The 16,205-nt window shown below is 50.3% G+C and overlaps 1 protein-coding gene across 4 annotated transcripts in view; it reads left to right on the forward strand.

Annotated features, from left to right (window-relative positions):
• The window catches only part of Nos1 (nitric oxide synthase 1), a 160,121-nt gene that overhangs the window by 67,059 nt on the left and 76,857 nt on the right, over positions 1 to 16,205 (forward strand). For all 4 annotated transcript variants that reach the window (XM_026785849.1, XM_026785857.1, XM_005344337.3 and 1 more), the window contains exon 2: positions 9,444 to 10,535. In XM_026785849.1, the coding sequence (XP_026641650.1) occupies positions 9,826 to 10,535 (710 nt within the window). In that variant the 5' untranslated portion in view covers positions 9,444 to 9,825. The remainder of the gene's footprint in view (positions 1 to 9,443; positions 10,536 to 16,205) is intronic.

The following is a 16,205-nucleotide window of genomic DNA, read 5'->3' on the forward strand; positions in this document are numbered from 1 at the left end:
CCCCCCCCCCCCGAGGGAGTGTGTGTGTTGGGGCGGGTGTGGGGGAGTCTTTAGTTAACACTCAGCTACAATTTGGGGCATGCCATTCTCAATATCCCCTCGGAGAGATGGACCCAACGGTGTCGTTACAGCTGACACAATGGTTTGCAAAGTGTCCTCTACAGTATCTACCTGCCTGAATCTTGACGAGATCCTCGGGAACTACTCCTGACTACCTTTTAATTTCACCAGAAGATTGAGTCAGATTGTTAGGTTAACAGGCAGAACGTCAATCCGCCACATAGGGACCGTGTCAGAGAATGAACCGAATCAAGTGTATTTTTTTTGTCATCCCCGTATGCTCTCAGAATAGTGGGAGTCAAGGACCACAGACTGTTGATTCCTGCGATCACGCAGACCGCCATCAAACGGTGCACCGGACTCCGGAAGCACAGTTCCACAAATGCCTTTGGCGCGTTGTTATGATTTCCTCCCATCACACAAGCCTGCCGTCTTCTAGGAAATGGTTTTCTACCCCACCTGTGGGGAAGCTGAGCCAAGAAATCTCTGGGGACGCCACCCTCTCCCTCCGCCCTGGGTCCATCAGTCACCACATCCCCAGAACCCACTTCCCTTCTCTGCCCTGCTCCACCACCAAGAGCCGACCACACAGTACCTAGAATAGCTTAGAATAGCTCCTGCCTGGGCTTCTGTGGCCCGCCTGGAATTTCCTCCCATCGCTACAGAATCAGAGCCTGAGCACAGCCCAGGTCTCACCTTCACTATTGAAGGAAAGTCCAAAGGGTATTTTTAATCATTGTACAAAGTAATTGGCTCTGGTATAATGCTTCCCTGTGTGTATATAATGTGTTTTGTTTATAGCCACCCCATATCCCCTCTCTTCTGCTGATCTCCTCCTCCCCTCAGAGTCCCTTTTCTACAGTGACATCCTAAAGATTTCTTAATCTAGATTTCACATAAGAAAAAAACCTGTAAATCTCTTCCATCCTTTCTTTGGGGGGGGTGTTTTGAGGTAGGGTCTCACGGGGTCACGCAGGATGACATGGATTCATGGCACATGGCAGCCTCAATTTGTCTTTCTGAGTCTGACTTATTTCATTTAACATGATGCTCTCCAGTTCTATCCATCTCACTGAAAAAAAATGGCATAATTTTATTCTTTATGACTGAGAAAAGCTCCATCACTCACACATACCCCACGTTTTCTTTAATCCACTTATCTGTCCATGGCCGTCTACACTGGCTCTATTCCTTGGCTCTTGTAAATAATTCTCAGTCACTGAGTTTCGTGTGTCTTGACAACTAGCCTAAAGAGACTCTAAAGGTACACCAAAGTCCTAGATGACCCCCTAGAGGACACACCCACTTATCATCTTCTGTGGTTCATTGGCGGAAGCCCTCAACATTCCTGCCTCACAGATGAGGAATCAGAAGGTAGCAGAAAGTAGACCTAAGTCTCAAAACTTTGTTTTTCTGGCTCCAGATTCATGCTGTGACCTCTCCCCAGTGATGGGGCAGGCCCAGCCAGGGTGAGAGATGAGCCAAAGGCAATAGAAAAGCCTCTGCTCTGAACTCTGGAACTTTCTGTCATCGTGATGGATGTAGTAGCATACAGGTGGCTAAGCTAGCTCTGGTAATTGAGTTTGTGAAGCCAAGCCAAGGCGAAAGATCCGTGAGTCCTCTCATCTCTTCCAGCATGGGGACCGAGCCCTATAGCTCTCCCAGCGTGGCACACAGTGACATCTCCATGCCTTCCTCTCAGTCCTGGCTTATTACCAAGCTCTGAGACCTGAGTGTCTCTGCCTGTGTCTCTCAGGCTCAACATTCCAGCATCCTCGGTGCTGCTCTTTCTACATTCCAAAGAGGAGCTGGTGACCTGGGGACAGACGCTCACTCTCCTGGGAATCAGGATCAGTTCATATATACAGAGCACAAAGTGCCCCGAAGAACATGTATTTACCAGATACCAAAGACAGTAGAAGATGAATGTCCAAGAGTCAGAATCGGCTCCATGGAGCACAAGGGTCCTTTCCTTGGCTATGTTCCCCTGTTTATTGATTATCTAAAAACAGCAGCAACAACAAAGCAAACCAAGACCCTAATAACCCTCCTCTCACTCCATCCACACAGGTGCCAGCACTGCCATGATCTCTGTCTGACAGACGGTGGCACTGACTCAGGGGCTGAGGACCTTTCCCACCATCACAAAGCCAAGTAGTCAGTCGGGCATCAAAGACCTTGTCCTGTTTGGGGAAAGTGATATTAAAAATAATCAAAGCAATTAATCAATAATCAATTATAAAAGAATACCCAAAAAGTAAAGTTCTTTTTTTACATCCAAATCCCACCTTTTCCTGAGAAGTTGCTACTGATGCCAAGGGCCTGGGTTAGTATCCAGAAATACTTGGTTTCTTCAAGTTCACATGGAAATAAGGACAGGCAAATCAGATATATAAGTAAATATAGTCCTTGGTTAGTATGGTCCACATTAAACGTAGTAACATATCTTTTTTGTTCTTTTTATTTATTTTCAAGATGGTCTTTCTCTTAGTAGCCCTGGCTGTACTGAAACTCACTCTATAGACCAGGCTGGCCTCGAACTCACAAAATATATACACAGTATATATTGACTGGGTTCATCCTAACTCCTCCCAGATCCCCCCACCTCCCTACCCAGCCCCAGCCCCCCAACCCTGCTCACTCTCTCATAGCCCATCAGCTCTGACTTGTGCTACCCACAGACTCCTGGATATCGGGCTGTGCCCTGGAACATGGTCAGGAGACACACTGGTCAGGAGCCACACCCTTAAAGAGAACTGGCTCTTTCTCACCCAGAAGTCATGAACTGTCAGGTGAGGGGTGGGTCTCCTAAACCCCTCCCAATTCCATGCTGTAAGGTGATTTGTGCAGCCACAGTCCCATGCTAACTGGCTTGATCCAGTACAGACAGCCAAGGGTTTGTGGGTGTCTCCAAGGGTTCGTGCCAGTTCTCCTCAACCTCTGGTTCTTAAACCCTTCCACATCTCTTCCGTGATGTCTCCTGAGCCTTGGCAGGGGTGGGGAGTGACCTAGATGTCCCATTTGTGAATAAACACTCCACTGACCCTCTGAATTTCTGCACTTCCCACACCCACTGCACAAAGAACCGTGTCTGATGAGGTCAGAGAGCTGTGCACGTCCACCTGTCTATGTGTGTGTCTATTGGTGTTCTCTATGGTTTATCTGAAGGAGAAAGTCCAAATTCTCAATGGCTACACCCAAGGCGCATTTTAAATTGAGGGCCAATATTGTAAAATATTAAAAGAGTCTGTCCCAAACAACAGTGTAAGAGAGGGTCCATCCCCCAACCTGGATCCTCCGGCCACAGGGATCAAGATTCTACAAGTCTTCCTCCACCTTGACTCTGAGCTCAAACTTATCCTGCCGAGCTATGGATTCAGTCTGAGAAAGTCCAAGACAGCCTCAGGAGGCTGCAGGTGCAAAGGGAGATGGTTGCCTGAGGGGGTCTACTACAGGACCCAGAGCAAGTCTCTGGGATCCCCAAGGCACCGGATGTCAGCACACCCTGCTGACTTGTGGGGGCGAGGCAGGCTTGGGGCTCTGGCTTGCTGGCGTGGGAGAGATGGCTTCAACTTGGATCTTAAACGGCTGCAAATTAGAGACTGTGGAAGTTGGTTGTTGGGGTACTGTTTAAAGGGGCACAACTTGGCGTCTTTTGTTCAAAGGGGGGATGGCTGTGTCTTGTTGTGCTTTGTAAGACTTGGGAACATGCAATCTGTTTTTAAATAAGACTGGGGAGAGCCTCTGTGGCTCCAAGAGCGTCCTTGTGGCTGTGCAAACTGCAAACAGTAGCAAGTTCACCGGCTCCGTTCTGTGTTCTTTAATCCTGTTCATTTACAGTATAAATACAGCTGTGGTTAGAACCTAAGTGATCTGACATTCCAGCATGAGGAAAGGTGTTTTGTAATGAGGGCGTGGCCACCGACTTCTGACTTAAAAGGGCCTTGGGAAGATGAAGGCCTGGACACCTGCCCCTTCCAGAGTGATCGCTGTATGCTGTGTACAGAATTTACCATGCGTGCATTTTCTCACCTAGCAGGGTGTATCGGGGCTCCTTTCTAGTCTACAGATACACACCTTGCTCTCCAAAACGCACTCCTTGTATATAAATGTGTTAGGTTTCACCTGATATCCAAAGGGCAGAGTTCCAGGCACTAAAACATTAACCCCAGAGACACCCATTTCTAACCTCCCGCGTAGCGATAGGATTTCTCTCCGCTATCCTTCCCTCCCACACCTATGCCCGGCTAAGTCTCCAGTAGATGCTTAGGAGATAAGAGGGAGGGGAGACTCCAGGGACCCAAGTAACATTTATTCATCGGTAGGCATGCTTGCAGGTCACAGGCACACGTGGAGGCCAGAGGTCCGCCAGTAGGACGAGCTCTCCTTCCACTGTGTGGATGGTGGGGACCGAACCCAGGTCATCAGGTTTGGTGACAAGTGCTCTCCTTTGCTGAGCCATCGCACTGGTCTCAGAGTCACAGATGACAGTGTTGGAAGAGCCGTGCTAAACTCTCTGGCTTTGGGGTAATAGCACTGGGAAAAAAAGCAGTAAAGGAGGAGAGAGAGAATTGCAGCAGAGGGCGTGTGGTATCCTGAGCACCACAAAAATATATGTTAAAAATAAATAAATAAAAATCTAACAAAGGAAAAGCAATTTCCATAATTCTATTTAGCCTAATATATCTGTAACAGTATTATTTCTAGATGGAAGCAATATTTTAACTTTATTTATAATGTGTTAATGCTAGCCCTTGGGAAGCCATCATCAGGGGGGTCATAGTTTCAAGTCCAGCCTGGGCTAACAGTAAAAAACCTAACTCAGAAAAAAATTGATATGTTTTGAAATCCTTTTCTCTTACAAGTCCTTGAAACCCATACCTGTACCTGGACTCTTCCAGAACCTCTTAGCCACAGTGAAAGAAACCCAGCCAACATACCGTGAACGACTGTCATCTTGGGTATTGTGACTCACCTCCATCTGATGTGACTGATTAAGGCAAAACCACAATTCTCACCCCAAAGGCAGTAAGAGAGTTTCCCCAAATTCTGTCTTCTGTCCTGAAAGTGGCTGCATGAGATTTTACTAGCTACAGAGCAGAAGAATCTGAAAGTGTTTACCAGAGTTATTAGTGGGGGCACGGGTGGGCGGTCACAGTTTTACCTGGGAGATTCTGCCGTAACATCCGATGACATCTTTAGCTTTGGGATTGGTGGAACGAGTAGTGGCTAAGAATGTGTTTTAGAGTTTTAATAGTCATGAGGACCCTGGGCCCAACGAAGGGGCGAACAAACGGCAACTTTCAAAGGCACAGAGGTTAGCCAGCTATGTCTGCCTCCGATCTGTAACAGTCTAACGCGGTCTAACGCGGTCTAACACGGTCTAACGCGGTCTAAGGCAGTCTAACGCGGTCTAACGCGGTCTAACGCAGTCTAAGGCAGTCTAACGCGGTCTAACGCGGTCTAACGCAGTCTAAGGCAGTCTAACGCGGTCTAACGCGGTCTAACGCGGTCTAACTCTTCGTATTCTCCAAGTTCAGTCCTTCAGCCTAGCGTCGGCTTTAACACCCGCGAGGCTTTTCTCTTTTTCTTCCCACCCCACCCCCTTCTTTCTGGGAATTTCAGATACCTGCATTTCCATTTGAGTTCACAACACTGAGCATGCTCCCCTGATTCTCCTGACCTCTGTTCCTTGTTTCTCTGTGAACGAGCGAGGCTCCCAGTGGCTCTTCTTCATCCCGGTCTAGAAACGGAAAGTGCTCAAATTGGAAAACCACAAGAAGCCAGCACATGTGATACCCAGAGCAGCTTACGTTCATCCTGTGTGTGCGTGAAGAGAGCCCCTTGGCATGACCGCGGGCAGCTTAGGGCTGAAATGTAAGAATGGAGTGGGGTGCATGCTTTGGGGAAAGACGGGGTGCCATTGTGGCTGAAATTGGCGTCTGGGCCAGGTCCAGCCCTGACTGTTAAGCTCCCTGGAGTCTCCCCCTTTACATTAAGGCCTTATTGATAACTTAGCTGAGCAGAAAATACTTCATAAGCTTAACCTTCCAAAACAAAACAAAACAAGAAGAGTAGCAAGGAGCATTCACATCTGTGACCCTCACCCATTGTCAAAGCAAGGATGAGAAAGGCTCTTTCCTACAGTGGCTTGTAAGGATCACATCCAATCCATGGAGAGGACTTGACACCCTTCCTAGCCAAGAACCCCCACTGTCCCCATCCCTCCCACTGTAGAAATGAGGTTTAGGGTGGGGGCTGCTTGCACAAAGTCACACAACGAGGGGGTGACATCAGACACGCCCTGTTTGGGCTGCTTCCTTCTCCCAGGCAGTCATCACCGACAGTCAGCCTCTTATTCCCGCACAGCAAGGTAAAGGGAATAAATACACCCAGAATGAGTGAGACACTCAACAAAGGCTCACGGCCAAGTGTGGTTTCCATGGTACGTACCGTGTTAGTGTGTATGTGTGTGTGTGTTTGTGCGCACGTGCGTGAGCGTCTATGTATGAGAGAGAAACAGAGACTTGGCAGGCTCTTCAGCCTAGCTTCTATCTCCCTCCCTATCTCCCTGTAGATGATGCTCCCAAAGGGACCATGTAAGAGTCCTCGGTGCCATCTGCAGGGAAGGGTGTCCATCAAGATGACGCAAAGGACTGTGATTGATGGGGAAAATAAAACAAATCATCCTGATTAAAATCCAGGGAGTCCAAATCATCATGTTATATAATAATAACCAGAGACAGGGTTTTCTGAGTGTCGGTCCTCTCTGTGGCATGACTGTCCCTGTGTCTTCTGTGCCTGTTGAATTCTCTGGGTTAATCAGTAAGGTGGCTGCTACTAAGAAACCATTCTACAGATAAGGGAGATGAGGCTCAGGGCAAATAAGGAGCCCTCTCAGAAACACAGACAGAGCCAAGAAACAGAGACTCGGGGGACCCGAATGTTTGCAGGTGAACTTGTCCCTGCCTTTTAGGTAGAAAAAAAAAAGCCAGGACACTGTGGGGTCAAGACTGTGGCATGCACTGGGAGTAGCAGCTCAAGCCTGTAATCCCAACTACTGAGGAGGATGACAAGGTCAAGGCCTGCCTGAACTATAGAGTCTCCGGAAAACTTCAGCAGACCCTGTCTCAAAATAAGAATTACCAAGGCTGGGAATATAGTATAGTATACACGGTGGCCTGGATTCCATTCCCAGTACCACCGGAAGAAAGGGAGGGAGGGAGGGAGGAAGGGGAGGATGCCTAGTTTCCCAGACACCTGCCAAGAGCCCCACCTGTTTCTAGATGATAGCAGAGACTGGGGCCAAGCTGAGCATGGCTGAAGGTGGGAGGCCCTGCGAGAAGCTTTATTTCTGAATGTTTTTCCTTTTAATCAAGGCACACCAAAGGCCAAGCCTATGCTCTGTCCTTTACTATAAAGTCTGGCCTAAGCCAGCATTTGTAATAAATGAACATGAGATCTTTGCCTCTCCTTCTGGACACTTCTTCCATTAAAGAATGGAGCCAGAGCCAAATGTGGATGCCAGAGAAAGCTCTAGAGCCCCAGATGTCTCCCCCTTTGGCTGTGGTTGGGTCCCCAGAAGATGGGACCCTTATGTGCACTACAGAAGCAAGAGAGCAAACTGTCCTAGACAAGGAAGAGAATGACGATTCTGGGTACTTTTCCTACACACCAGAGCCTAGGCAGCGAAACGCTACAGTCGACACAAGGGCCACACGCAGCCAAGAAATGCCACAGCACGAGAATGGTGCATGATGCACAGAGAGAAACACACACACAGAGCCACGCCAGATGGAGAAAGCTGCCCGGGCTGGGCCAGGGATTCGTTACTCCTCCACCCACACAGAGCGACTGGTAGGGTTATGTAATACAAGCTGCAAAAACACTAACCAGCCTCCTTCAAGGGGCCCTGGGCGGAGGGGCACCTCCACTGAAAGTCAGGGGGACCTGTGCGGTCAACTCCTGCTCTTGGAGGCAGGTGCCAGGGGACTCAGCCCCGGGGTGTTCCTGGGAAGTAGCTGGAAGGGAAAGGAGGTGACGTTTTGGTTTGTTAGTCATGACCAGCAGCTGGGTGTTTCTCCTTGTGCGAAGGCATGATGAGAATGTGTAAAGAGAGGGCTGGGGACACAGGTAGGACTGGGGCTTAGAGGGAAGGAGAGAAATGGATGCAAAGATTGGCTTGTTCTCTCCCCACCTCCACCCCACCCCACCCCACCCACCACCTGGCACAGCCCACAGCTTTGCACACACCCAACTCCCTGCACTTGCCTGATCTGAGCTACCACCATACCACAGCTTGGCCCCTGTTGGCCTTTGGCACCCCGAACACACCCCAAGACTTTCTGCTGGGACAACTGGTGTTTTGAAAGCTGACAGCATTTTAGGGACGTAAACACGGAGCTGTGAGACTATACATCGGGTGTGGTTAGCAGGTGAGTCTCAAAGTTCAGGCTTGCAAGGGAAGCTGCTCCATCCCTCCGCCATACCCTGTGTGTGACCTAGGACAAGACACTGAGCTGTCTCTCAAGTTGGGGCTGCAGGCCCTGGGATAGTTCTGTAAACATCAAAGGAGGGAAAATAACTGTTGAGAATGGATGTATTCAGAAACTTCCCTGTTAGTCTTCACTCTGCTTTTTCCTCTTCCATCAGTGAATATCGATTGAGCGTGTCATGTGCCGTTGCTAAGCCCAGAGGGTCGCACTGGGGTTTTTCATGTGGTGTGTGGGGAACAAATGTATTCCAGAGTTTTGTGTGGACCTATCTCTTTGTGTTCAAAGTGTTTGTAACATGGCGAAGTGTCTGCTTTTAAAATTGAAAGGAGCTAATGAGGAGGGACATGGCCGTGAGGTTAGCTGGACTTCTCCATTCGTGGGACCACCTAAGGCAGCGTCTCTGTCTGTACAGTAGGTTTTGTTCTTGGTGATGATGGAGGTGGAGGTTAGTGGGAAGGTTCCAGATTCGGGAGCCCAAAGGTTGGTGCCAGAAGAGCTTCTGAGCTGTGGACGGGATGTGTTTGCCAAACCAGGGCACTGAGGACAGTGTGACTAGTCGGAGCAGTGACCTCCCATGCTGGGAGAGAGAAAAGGTTAAAAATTATTACCCTTGAGTCTCTGGGACTGCCTGAGCATCATGGCTATGGTGTCCCCAGGGAGGCCCTATGGTCCTCAAGGGTTTTAATCACTGGGTAAAGCCAAGTAGTTGCTGCAAACTGGAGAAGGTGAGTGTCCAGTTAAGGAAGACCAACCATGCCTCGGGTTCAGCTTCAGCACCCCGGGGCATCTGTGATTTAGTTGTTTTCCATCCTAACTCCGAGGTGCTGGGTGCCCTGCACAGCTCTCTCCCTTCCCCTTCTCATCCGCTCTCTTCTTCCTTCTCCTCAGCTCCAGGAACCCTACATCAATTTTCATTTGACAAGCTGGTGACCAAGATGCCCAGAGATTAGTCCCCATGCGTGTGCGTCACCTTAGACACAGTCATAAGACACAGCAAGCCTCCAGTCTTCCTGACCTGTTGCTTGGGGACACGTCCCTTCCCTGCTCCTGACATCTGCCTGGTCAACCTTGGCTTCCTCCGAGAACAAGGAAGGAGTTGGGACACATGAAACCATGCCACCCAAGGCCGAATGGCAATGAGCAAGTGACGCCAAGTTGATGTCAAAGACGGAAGCGGCTGAAATTCTGCAACCAGCTCTTTTCCCGGAGTAGCTCGGGGCCCCTGCAAGAGTCATCTTAGCTTAGAAGTCTTCCAAAGGACACAGACACCATGGAAGAGCACACATTTGGGGTTCAGCAGATCCAACCCAATGTCATTTCTGTCCGTCTCTTCAAACGCAAAGTTGGGGGTCTGGGCTTCTTGGTGAAGGAACGGGTCAGCAAGCCACCCGTGATCATCTCCGACCTGATTCGAGGAGGTGCCGCGGAACAGAGTGGCCTTATACAAGCCGGAGACATCATTCTAGCCGTCAATGGCCGGCCCCTGGTGGACCTCAGCTATGAGAGCGCCCTGGAGGTACTCAGGGGCATTGCCTCCGAGACCCATGTGGTCCTCATTCTGAGGGGCCCCGAGGGCTTCACTACACACCTGGAGACCACCTTCACAGGAGACGGAACCCCCAAGACCATCCGGGTGACCCAGCCCTTGGGTCCCCCCACCAAAGCTGTTGATCTGTCCCACCAACCATCAGGCGGCAAAGACCAGCCATTAGCAGTAGGCAGAACCACGGGTCCTGGTAATGGGCCTCAGCATGCCCATGGCAATGGACAGGAAGCTGGCTTAGTCTCCCAAGCTAATGGTCTGGCCATTGACCCTACAATAAAAAGTACCAAGGCCAATCTCCAGGACATCCGGGAACATGACGAACTACTCAAAGAGATAGAACCTGTACTGAGCCTCCTCAACAGTGGAGGCAAAGCAATCAACAGAGGTGGACCAGCCAAAGCAGAAATGAAGGACACAGGTGTCCAGGTGGACAGGTAAGCTACAGGTGTGCAAGAGTGTGCTTGTGTGTCGGTGTGCATGTAGAGGCTCCAGCTGACAACCCAGGAGCCCGCCTGCCCAGTCACATGTCTTGACTGCCCTATCTTTCCCTGGAAATTTCAGTCACGCAAGGTGAGTGGGCCTCCATTTGAAGATGCAACTCTTACCATGAAGCCCGCGGTCATTAATAACTATGGTCCAGGGCATTTTGTCTTCAAGTGTTTGTCCCATGCATGCTCCCAAAGTCCTACAATGTGGATGTGGGAAAGATGTGTCGGGAGTGGGGTTCGGAGAGATGGAGATGGCTTTGCTAATATTGACCAGAGACTTAGAGGCATGTGCACACATGTCTCGCTGAGCGCATAGCTCTTGCCAGGGTCTTGGGAAAGTGAGTAGGGAAGAGAAGAAATCTACACCCCACGCTACTTCCTCCTCTCTGCAGCCAACTGAGGACAAGGGAGCCTCCGAGGAGAGGAAAAGACAGGAGAATTAGTTCCAAAACCTCTAAATGACAGTCTTCCAGTCTTGAACCCTGGGGGTAGACCCTGAAGTACTGGGAATGGCCCCTCTTGTTCACCAAACTGCTACTTTTAGAGTCTCTGGTGGAAGGGATCCTGGCAGAACTAGAGACGTTGCCAGCTTCTTCCGAAGGAGGAAAGAGCAGCTGGCCCTGGCAGTCAGAGTTGTGTGTCCCACAATGAGGGAATTCCCTCTGCCTCTTACACCATCAAACCCAGTAGCCCTGTGCCATGCTGCCAAGACAGGGATAGAGCCACCCAGAATTCAAGCCCTGCGTGCATTGGTGACACTCACCGAAGCTGTGCCGTGCACCAGGGCTCCAGAGCTGTATCAGCTGTGCTCATGACACAAACCCTATCCCTCAACAGCAGAGAAGTTCAGAGAGTTTTAAATGAGACTCTGCCGCTGTGGCGGAGCCCCTGGCCGATGGCGGCTGACCCTTGGCTCAATCCATGTTTTGTACATTTGCCTGGTTTGCAGCGGGGCCTGAGGCTGTGGCTAGAAGGGCCCCTTGGGTTCTATTTCAGTACACTTGCACCCCTAAACCCCATATGATGTGGGTTCTCCCCCAGAAGACCCACAGTGGATGCTGGGTACTCCTCGCCATGTGACTAATTTGACCCTGTCTCTCAGGTGACACAGAAGACACAAAGGGGCCACATAGAATATAAGGTACAGCACTGGTGGGTGCTGGTGTAGTTACAGAGCAAACGGTGACTGTAAAAGGATCTCCACGCTCCATTCCATAGACAGCAGTGCCTGCCTTTCTGCTTCTGAGGAGGCACAGGCAGCGTGGCATAGCGCACTACCTCTGGGCCCATTTTTCTGACTTGGGAGTGGCTCCATACAATCTCTCTCCCATTGTGGTCCTCCCTCCAGCCACCAGATCCAAAAGTCATAGATAAGCTGAGGTTTGAGGGAAAGCCACCCAGGGAGGCTCAGAATCCCGGGAAGCCACTCAGAGGAAACAACTGTAGGGAATGGGTGACATTTTTTAGTGGCATCTGTCCCCCTAGCTTGGTGGCTCATGCTCATGCCGCATCCAAGATTACCTTACTAGTCAGAAAACTAGCATGTGGTTGATATAGCCTGCCCCATTTGACATTTTCAGACACTTCGTGTCCTAACTGTGATATAAGGACAATGTCAATCTCCTAAAGAGGGAGCCAGCAATCAAGAATATTGGTGCAAACACGGAACCTTGTTGGAGGAGGGCCGGCTAGTTCATGCCGGCTGCCCAGCTAGCTTCATCCCAAAATAATCACACAGAAACTGTATTAATTTAATCACTGTTTGGCCCATTTGCTCTAGTTTCTTATTGGCTAATTCTTACATCTTAATTTAACCCATTTCTATTAATCTGTGTATCACCACATTGCAGTGGCTTACCGGCTAAGTTTCAGCATGTCTACCTCTGGCAGCGGGTCTATGGTGTCTCTCCACCATGTCTTCTTTTTCCCAGCATTCAGTATTATAATCAAATGTCTCAGTGTTCATTGTATTCAGGATCCATTCATCCATAGGTGCTGATCTAACCTTTAAAGGACCAAGTATCTTTTTGCATTCTAAATTGGCATTTTCAAAAGCCAGAGATTTAATAAGTACTTGTCTAGCATCTGGGTCTGTTACTCCTATTTGTACAGCTTTAGTTAATCTTTGTAAAAAGTCAGTAAAGGGTTCTCTCTGGCCCTGTTTAACCCTGGTATATGATTCAATTATTTTTCATAGTTCTTGAGTCCTGTCCCAAGCATTTAAGGCTGCTTTGTGGCATAGAAATCGACCTCAGCCAGCAGGTCAAGGGTGTGTGCCTGGACACGAAACTGTTGCACATACAGGAGCATCAGGTATAGAAGGACATAAGTGTGTCATCTTGGCATCTCAAGTGCCACAGCAGTGTCACAATCTGTGATATAGTTTCTGAAATGAACCATTCTCAAGGAGACGACAGGTCAGGCTGGCTTCACTTGGTACTCCCAATTTCTGTGGCCTCACACAAGGGAGATCAAATCTATCTGTATCATAAGACAGAGTCCAGGAACTTCTGCCTGCTTCTATCTACACAGAAGGTCCTGTGGTTATGGAGACCCTTTGTCCCTACATGAGACTTATCCTTGGTGTTTCATGTCCTCTGTCCCATATGGTTCCACCTCCACAATGCAAGGAGCACCCCTGAACCCAGAGATCAACAGCCCAGAATGTCCACAAGCCCACTGCCACGCAGCCTCCTGGAGACTGGACTCCAATGCCAGAGTCAATGCCATACATTAGGACCCAGAGCCCAGAGTGCATTTTCCCTGGGGTCAGTTTCGCATTGGCATCCTTGAGACCATCAGGGAGGGGCCCTTGGTGCTCACAGCTGTGGAGAATATCTTGTGACTCTCAGTGACCTCCCTGACCAGATGATGTTTGATTGGCACTGGCAACTTGGACACTGGATGAATGGTTGCCATACTGAGCCACTTAGGAGACAGCGGGGTACTGTATCCAGATCCAACATCCAGGGCATGCTCAGCAGCCAATGACTGCTCAGGTCACCGGGAGCAACAGCCACTTGCTAGTTTAGGATGCTGCCTGACTCATCTCTGTGGCCCTTCATCCCTCCTATGCATGGACTCGGCTGTCTGCCCATCACTGGGACTTAGGGGGACCAAATGTGATGATACATTACTCTAAAATGGCAGCAGAATCCCCTTACAACCAGGAGACAGGTGGCCCCAAGAGCCTGTAAACCCAGGCCTCTGGTCCATTCTGTATTTGAGAGTGGTCACTTTAAAAAGTGTCAGAGGATGTCAAGGTTGCTCAGCTTGCTGCCCTGAGGCAGGGTTCTAAGGAGGCCAAGGTCCCTGGTTCAGCATCCATCTGGAACAGCCGGTCATCCTGGCCCTATGATCAGGAAACTAACCAGCCCCCTATTCACTTTTGCAAGGCACTAGGGCGGCCCCTCAGCACCTCTTCAGAGGTCATGTAAACGTTACTGTAGATGTAGGACACTGGCTTCTGCCCGCCTTTCTAAATGAGCAAACTGAGGCCCAGAGAGCTGAAGCCACTTAGCCAGGGTCACAAAGTCCTGTCTGTAACCTACAGCAAGTGTCTGGCATTAAAGGGCCAAAAGAAGCAGCTGGGGGGGGGCAATATGCAGGGCACCTGCTCTGTGGCGAGCCTGAGTCAGGGGATTGTGCTATATACCCATCTCTGCCAACCACTCCCAGGGAGGCTGGCCCCAGGCTGGCCCCACGCTGCTGTCTGTATGCCAGTCCCACTTCCGCAATGAATAAAGCAGGGATCAAAGAGGCTCTGTCATTTATCCCAGGTCAATTAGCAGACAAACCAAATTCAGGCCGGAGGCTGTGCTCTTGACCTCTGTGGCCTCATAGATTGCCCCGTTGTCCTCACTGTGCTTGGCTACTGGCCCCCTGGGTGTCTGAAGCGATCAGAATATTTCATCTGAGTCTGGAAGGGAAACTGAGACCTTGCAGTTCCTCTGGCTTAGGGCAAGGTGACCATGACTTGTCTTCCTTCAAGATGAGAAGCAGGGCCTCCCCCAAATTACAGAAGAGCCTCTCTGCTGGGTTTTGCAGGTTTCCCAGCCTTCTAGCCATCATGGTGGAGGAACCAGGATCCCAGGTTCATTCTTTTTGTAGCAGGGCCAGGCGACTAGCCTGTTTCTGTGGAGCTAATTAGTGTTTGCTCGCCATAATGGTGCCCAAGAAGAGGCTGGGGAGATAGCTCAGAGGGTAAGTGCTTGCTGCAGACATGAGGACCTGATCTCAGATCTCAGGTAACCACATAAAAAGTGCTAGAGAGACGGAGACAGCCAGACCCCTGCAGTTTGCTGATCAGTCCTGCTTAGCTGGAGAGTTCAACCAGAGGGGGAGACCCTGTCTCAACAAAGAAGATCGACAGTGAGCTTCACACACACACATGCTCACACACACGTGACCTCAGTGACCCTCAGCGGGGCTGGCTCCAGGCTGCCTGAGTTGGCACACGCTGCACACAGAGCTCTGAATGGGACTGCAGAAGCTCTCCCACAAACTTCCACGCCACAAGCCAGAGCGACTTCCGTTCTCTCCCTCATCTGACACGCATGTCTTCCCCAATCTGTTCTCCCCTGCCTCGTCCCCTTTCTGTCTTGTCACTTGGACACTCAGCCCTTCATCCTGAAGGAGCTATGGAAGAACTCACTGTCTACCTCCCCCAAACTGACCTGTCCCCAGCGGGCTTCTCACCGCCTTGCACCCAGTGAAGTTTTGAGCAGACATAGTCTCGCCCCTGGTTCCGCTCTCAGAGCTGGGGACTCGCTGAGGAAGCTCTCCCCCCGTCCCCGAGTCACATCAGAGGCATGAAGAATAGACAAATAGACGTTTGCCGTCATCTCTCACAGTGACTCATGCCAGGGAGGAAATAGGCCAGAGATTTGGGGGGAAGTGGCTCAAGAGTGAGGAGAACGTCAGGTGGGGGAAGACAGAGGTGCCAGGCATGTGGAAGTCAGGGCGGGGGGAGCCTGACAAGAGAGTAGAGTGGGCACAGAGGTCCTGAGGCAGGGACCAGCATGAGGGTTTCAACGGGGTGATGGGAGGCTCTAAGGGATGCAGGGTAAACAGTAGGAGGAGCTTTCCACGTGAGCACTGGGGATCAAACTCGGGTCCTATGCTTGCATGTAGGCACTTCACTCTCTGAGCCACCTCCCAACCTACTGTTTCAGGATACTGAGTGTGTGTGCAGTGAGGATGGCTGTTAACACTCTCCCTGTCCAGATGGGGCAGGACAGACATCAGGTCAGTGCATAGGAACCCTCCTGTGCTCCAGCATCCAAACCCAGCCTATTACCCCCAATTTCTTTACTCACCTACGCTTGCAGGTGTAGGTTTAAGGGTAATTAGAGTCATGATCGTCACTGAGCCCCAGCACCCTACCTCTCTTCCCAGCTTCAGCATCCCTTCTTGGGTTCCCGTTCTCAAAAGCAGACACCCTGGTGGCACATGCCTGTAATCTCAAGCCCTGGAAAGCTGAGGCACAAGGGTGACAAGTTTGAAGCCAATCTGGGCAAAGTAGTAAGGCTGTCTCAAAAAATAATGGCTGGGGACGTAGAGTGTTTGCCTCGGATACACAGAGCCCTGGCTTCAACCCTGCACCACGTAAAGCAG

This window comes from Microtus ochrogaster, chromosome 2, assembly GCF_000317375.1.
Source record: "Microtus ochrogaster isolate Prairie Vole_2 chromosome 2, MicOch1.0, whole genome shotgun sequence".
Classification (NCBI taxonomy): Eukaryota; Metazoa; Chordata; class Mammalia; order Rodentia; family Cricetidae; genus Microtus; species Microtus ochrogaster.